The 6,000-nt window shown below is 31.2% G+C and overlaps 1 protein-coding gene across 1 annotated transcript; it reads right to left on the bottom strand.

The window, feature by feature from the left end:
• Positions 1 to 1,142: 1,142 nt before the first annotated feature.
• LOC134687514 (uncharacterized) lies at positions 1,143 to 5,836 on the bottom strand. The gene is made up of 3 exons (XM_063547876.1): positions 5,430 to 5,836; positions 3,506 to 3,602; positions 1,143 to 2,910 (listed from the first exon to the last, which is right to left on the bottom strand). The coding sequence occupies exons 1-3, from the start codon at positions 5,692 to 5,694 to the stop codon at positions 2,724 to 2,726; spliced, it is 549 nt and encodes a 182-aa protein (XP_063403946.1). The 5' UTR covers positions 5,695 to 5,836; the 3' UTR covers positions 1,143 to 2,723.
• Positions 5,837 to 6,000: the final 164 nt, after the last annotated feature.

Here is a 6,000-nt window from a genome sequence, read left to right as displayed (position 1 = left end):
GTATCTTTCGTCCCTCTTTTACATATTCTTTTTTAGCAATAGCAGGCTTGTTTGGTGATGGATCACAGCCCATACAATTCTTAACCTAGATACTGGTAATCTAAGTAAGTTTCAGTACAACTTTGGTACCATAAACCAGCTGGGCAACAAACAACAGAAGCTAAGCGAGCTAAAAATGGAATGGGTGTTTCTTTGCTCTAAATGGGATAAGACTCGGTATAAGAAGTACAAAAGGAGATATGCTAAAATGTCTCTTCTTTACTGACCATTGATTATATGTTGATTGTTCGAAATATAACACTTTAATACAAGTATCATAAACTTAACATGATAAAACAATTGAGGTCAAAGTCGGATAAACCAAACCACAAATAGATGTACAATAATTCCATGAACCAAATAAAGTTGAACTATTGCTTATAGTTTCTTAGAATCGAACTTAGCCAGAAAAATATAACATTAACCAACAAACCATGAAAATGGGGTCAAGGTCGGTATTTAAAAACAAATTTTACCATAAAAATTAGTTAAAGTTCAGATGATACCTGCCAGACAGACATGTACACCTTTCAATCAGTCCTTACCCCAAATATAGTCAATCTATGATACTGTTAGTACTTTAAGAAAATCAGACCAAAACATAAACTAAACGCTGAGCAATAAACTGTGAAAATGAGGTCAAGGTCATATGAACAATGCATTATACACATTATAATCAATCTATGAATTAAATATAGTGACATATTGCTTGGCGTATCTAAGAAACAAACTGACTCATGAAAACTTAACCTTGACCAATGAACCATGTAAATAAAGATCTCTATTTCTATGTCAAGCTCGACAATAAAAGTATGCCAATCAAGGTAAAGAATAGCCTCTGGCTGCCATTTTTCCTTCTTGAGAAATGGAATATTGATGACAGCTTTCCGTGAATGTTGTGTTTGGCCTGTGTAATGCATTCCTTCCATGTATTTCAGAGAGAAACATTTAAAACTATAAATTTCTATACAGAGTAAAATATGAATCTATATGGTATCATTCAAGAGACACAAAATAAGGAACTTTTAATTCAGTGCTCTCCCTACAAATATCATACATAGATGTTATTGTGTATAAATAGAGAATTATAAGTAAACCTTCAATATCAATTCAGTATTTTTATTTCATATATATCAGTACATGTATAAGTTTCAATATCAAATCCATATTAACAATAAAACAATTAATTTTTAAATGACATCTTATTTTTAATAAATAAAAATTTAACTGCATTTCCCAATAAACAATCTGTTAATATAAAAACTTACATTTAATATAAAAAAAAAAAAGGTATCACATGTATTTTATTTTTGAAAAATAAAAATCATTGCAAGGAAAAATAAGTGATGTATAAACTTTTTAATTTCACAAGATGTCTTCCTGATCAACAATAACAACAATGGAGCAATGTTAGGGTCTGGTTTTAATTAGATTAACGTACAGTCATTTGGTAATTTTTTGAAAGTTTCTTTTTAAAGCTGAAAGTTATGTCCTGGCATCTCATTTTATAATGGGTTTTGTCATACAACCATAGAAACTAGAGGCTCTTAAGAGCCTGTTTTGCTCACCTTGGTCTAAGTGCATATTAAAAAAATTACACAGATGGATTCATGACAAAATTGTGTTTGGTGATGGTGATGTGTTTGTAGATCTTACTTTACTGAACATTCTTGCCTCTTACAATTATCTCAATTTATATAAAACTTGGCCCATTAGTTACAGAGGAAGATATTTTGTTAAAATTTACAAAAATTTACAAACATTTACAAAATTTACAAAATTATTAAAAATAGACTATAAAGGGCAATAACTTCTTTAAAAGGACTCAACTGACCTTTTTGGTCATGTTGACTTATTTGTGGAACATTATTGCTGTTTACCGTTTATCTCTATCTATAATAATATTCAAGATAGTAACCAAAAAAAGCAAAATTCCTTAAAGATTTCCAATTCAGGGGCAGCAACCCAGCAACCCAACAACCAGTTGTCAGATTCATCTGAAAATGTCAGGGATTTGGGCCAGGTGAGCTTAAAAGGCATACAATAAGTTTCACTGAAATTATGAAATTCATGAATGGGAAATGTCTTTTATTCTGACATTTTTTGTATTTTATCACAGACACTGAACATTTTATGATATTAGGTTAAAATAACTTGTTATTATAATGCCCAAAATACTCAATTCTTCATTTATAAAACTTTTGTATTCTGACACTATAGGAGAAAACTCATCAGCATTAGCATATAGCTTGCTACATATTTTTATACTTTTAAATTAGTTATTCTTGAATGCATATTTCATTTTATAATTGTAAAAATAACATCAAAATCAACAAGTGTAAAAATACAGGAAAGTATATGCTGATTGCAAGTTTTGTTTTGTCGTCAGAATTTATAAAGCCCAGCTAAATTAATTCTCACAGATCAGTATCCAAAGTTTCAAACTGCTTAAGATTTGGACAACTTTATATTTTTATAGGGAAAAGACAAAAAGTAAAATTTTCGCAGTCACTATAAGTATGGAAACTGACAGTCAAACATGATCTACCACACTCAACTTTATGTAACAATAATATACTGCTCTTTCATGATTTTGCACATACATGATTTCATTGAAAAGATTGTTATCACCTTGTTTTTCTAGGTACAATTTCAAATTTAAAATAACTATAAACAATCAACTGCTAGTCCTGTACTTTTTTATAGTATATTATCTGGGAATTATTTCCATCTCTAAATTCTTTGATTTTTTTATGATGCTGCCGGCTGAAATAAAATGCCACTCCAAACGAATATGTACAGAACATGATCATCAGTATAATATTAAATCGTACTCTCATCAAATCTTGGGCAAGCCTTATCTGGTTCACTCTGCAAATAAATAATAAATTCATTATATATTTTAGGAAAACGATACTGTTGTAAGCAAATACAATACAATATGTCTTTATGACTATAAAAAATATTTAATTTTACATTAATGGCATTAGTACTTGCATAATTTGCATTTTTCTTTCATATGTTAGAACAAGTATGCGTCCATAGTACATGTTGCCCCACTCGCACTAGCATTTTCTATGTTCAGTAGACCGTAAAATTTGGTTTAAAACTCTAATTTGGCATTAAAATTACAAAAGATCATATCATCATGATCATAGGGAACATGTGTACTAAGTTTCAAATTGATTGGACTTCAACTTCATCAAAAACTACCTAGATCGAAAACTTTAACCTGCAGTGGCACAGAGGGATTGAAGAATGCATGCAGACCAAATCACATAATGTCATTTTTTTTGGAAAAATAATACAAATAAGCTAAAAACTTCAATGTGCAGTAAAAATAATGAACAATACAGGGTTATTGCACACATTTTTGAGAATATTGCCCTGGTAATATATATATATTGTAAAAGCTTGGGAAGACAATAAGAGTGATAGTCAGAAATATTCATGCAAGTATACTTACTTGACAAAATCTGGAGTCTCTGCCATGGAAGGATATTTTCCTAAATATACTAGACAGAATTTGTCATAATCACTACATTTGTGAGGATGTCTTGGCACTGAAAACAAAAGTTTAATATTAAGATAAAAAGATGTGGTATGATTGCCAATGAGACAACTCTCCACTAGCGACTAAAATAATGACATATAAAGTTACAATTACATGTATACATGTATGTCACAATACAGCCCTTAATAATGAGCAAAACCTAAACCAAATGGTCATTTATATAAGGCTTCATATCAATACTAGTACAAGTACATGATGTACATGTACAATGATATTTTTCTGTCTCAGTTTATTGAATTTTGTTAATGAGAGTTCTTTATTTCACTGATCATGAGGTCACTTTTTTTAAAGCCCAAAGAAATCATAAATTTTTTATAACATTTATGTACATGTCAGATAAACACAAATTTTTATCAAGCACCAATTCTATAGTTGATATTGTCCCAACATGTACTAAGTTTTAAAATAGTTTTATTGATATAAAAGAAATTTCTTGGTGATCCTAAATGGTTTAAACAGAAGGTAACAAGAATGTGTCCCTAGTACACAGATGCCACATCCCCACTATCATTTTCTATGTCCAGTGGACGAGGAAAATGAGGTAAAAACCTTAACATGCTTAACTTGGCATTAAAATTAGAAAGATGTGTACTAAGTTTCAAGTTGATTGGACTTCAACTTCATCAAAAACTACCTCAACAAAAAACTTAACCTGAATTGGGACAGACAGACGGATGGACGGACGAACAGAGGAAGAATGGATGCACAGACCAGAAAATATAATGCCCATAAATGCAGCATAAAAAAGAAGTATAGCTGCGTGTAACAACAAAATCCAAATTGCAGAATATTTTCCCAAGTCTGATGTTTTTCTAAAATAATTATTCATCCCTTATTTTTATTAACTCTGTATTTACATTGCATCTGACATACCAATGCAGATCAAATTTATTCATTCAGTGTACATGTATGTTCATTTGTGAATGTGTTACTATTTGTCTTCTGATTAAGTTAAGCCATTTTAATTGATATCTTATAGTGTCACTGTGTCTTTCTATATTGTGATTTTACTTGTACACTATTGTTTCATGTAAGGGTGAAGGTTTGGTACCATTAAAATGTTTAAACCCGCTGCAACTGTTTGCAACTGTCCTAAGTTAGGAAGCTGATGTTCAGATGTTGTCGTTTGTTGATGTGGTTCATAACTGTTTCTCATTTTTTATATAGAATAGATTGTTGGTTTTCCTGTTTCAATGGTTTTACACTAGCAATTTTTTGGGGACCTTTATCATATTTATACATTGTAGCTTGTTGATACAAAATGTAGGTGTGAGCCAAGGCTCTGAGTCAAAGACTGTACTTTGACCTATAACAATGTATAATGGTTTACTTTTATAAATTGTGACTTGGATGGAGAGTCGTCTCATTGGCACTCATGCCACATCTTCTTAAATCTATGATTTAATGAAATCTTTTTCACTAACACATATTTGTAAACGGCTCACCACATGTCTTTGACTATAAATCTTGTTGTTTTAACGTGTAGAATTGTATAGTCACATTTATACATGCCCTTAAGCACACATCATACAGGTTTAGAAGTTTATTCAAACAATATTAGCAGTGTCTGTGCATACCCACATGCTGGTTCATATTGCCAAACTGCCATTCGTAGGCTAAGCGTACCCACATATGGTTTCATAATAGAATGGCATCGGATCGGGAATGAAACATAAAATATATACAGAAATTGGTGATCTGATGGCATTCTATTATAAAACCAGATGTGGGTACATGTAGCCTAAGAATAGCAATTTCACTACTTGCACCTGCATGCAGGTATGTGCAGACACTGCCAACAATACATTATTCTTACTCTCCATTTCTTGAGCTCCCTGAAGGAGTTCCTTTACATTTACTCTTTCGCCAGTGTTAGAAGAGGTGTCTTCATTTTCAGCCTCAGTTTTACTGTTTTCTTCCCGACTAGAACTTCCAGTCTCTTTGGAAAAGTCTCTGGTGGAACTTATTTTGGGATCACTGAGATATAGAGCTGGACATATCTTTTTCAATCTTAAACTTGGTTTGATCAATCTTAGTAACACCTGTGAATGGGCATAGATACGTAGTGGAAAGCTTTGCATTCTATGTTAAATATTATAATGACATTAAAAGCATATCAGTTCTATAAACCATTCAGTTCTTAGACTTTTAAACTTGAAGTGAACTTGACCAGCTGCACAATTATCCCAAAAATCAAAACAAATGGGTAACATCCAAGTCAGGTCCGGGTCTAAATTCCGGAAAAAAATAAAGTAAAGTGTAGATAATTTGTGACATGAAATTTAAAACTCAGAAGATTTTTTACTGTAATATTATTTTTATATAAAAACAGTTAAAATAGTTTCATTTAATAATTTCCTTTGTTACCTGGAATCATCAAATTAGTC

Source organism: Mytilus trossulus, chromosome 10 (genome assembly GCF_036588685.1).
Source record: "Mytilus trossulus isolate FHL-02 chromosome 10, PNRI_Mtr1.1.1.hap1, whole genome shotgun sequence".
Taxonomy (NCBI): domain Eukaryota; kingdom Metazoa; phylum Mollusca; class Bivalvia; order Mytilida; family Mytilidae; genus Mytilus; species Mytilus trossulus.
The sequence above is the reverse complement of the archived record's forward strand: the minus strand, read 5'-3'. Positions and strand labels throughout refer to the sequence as shown.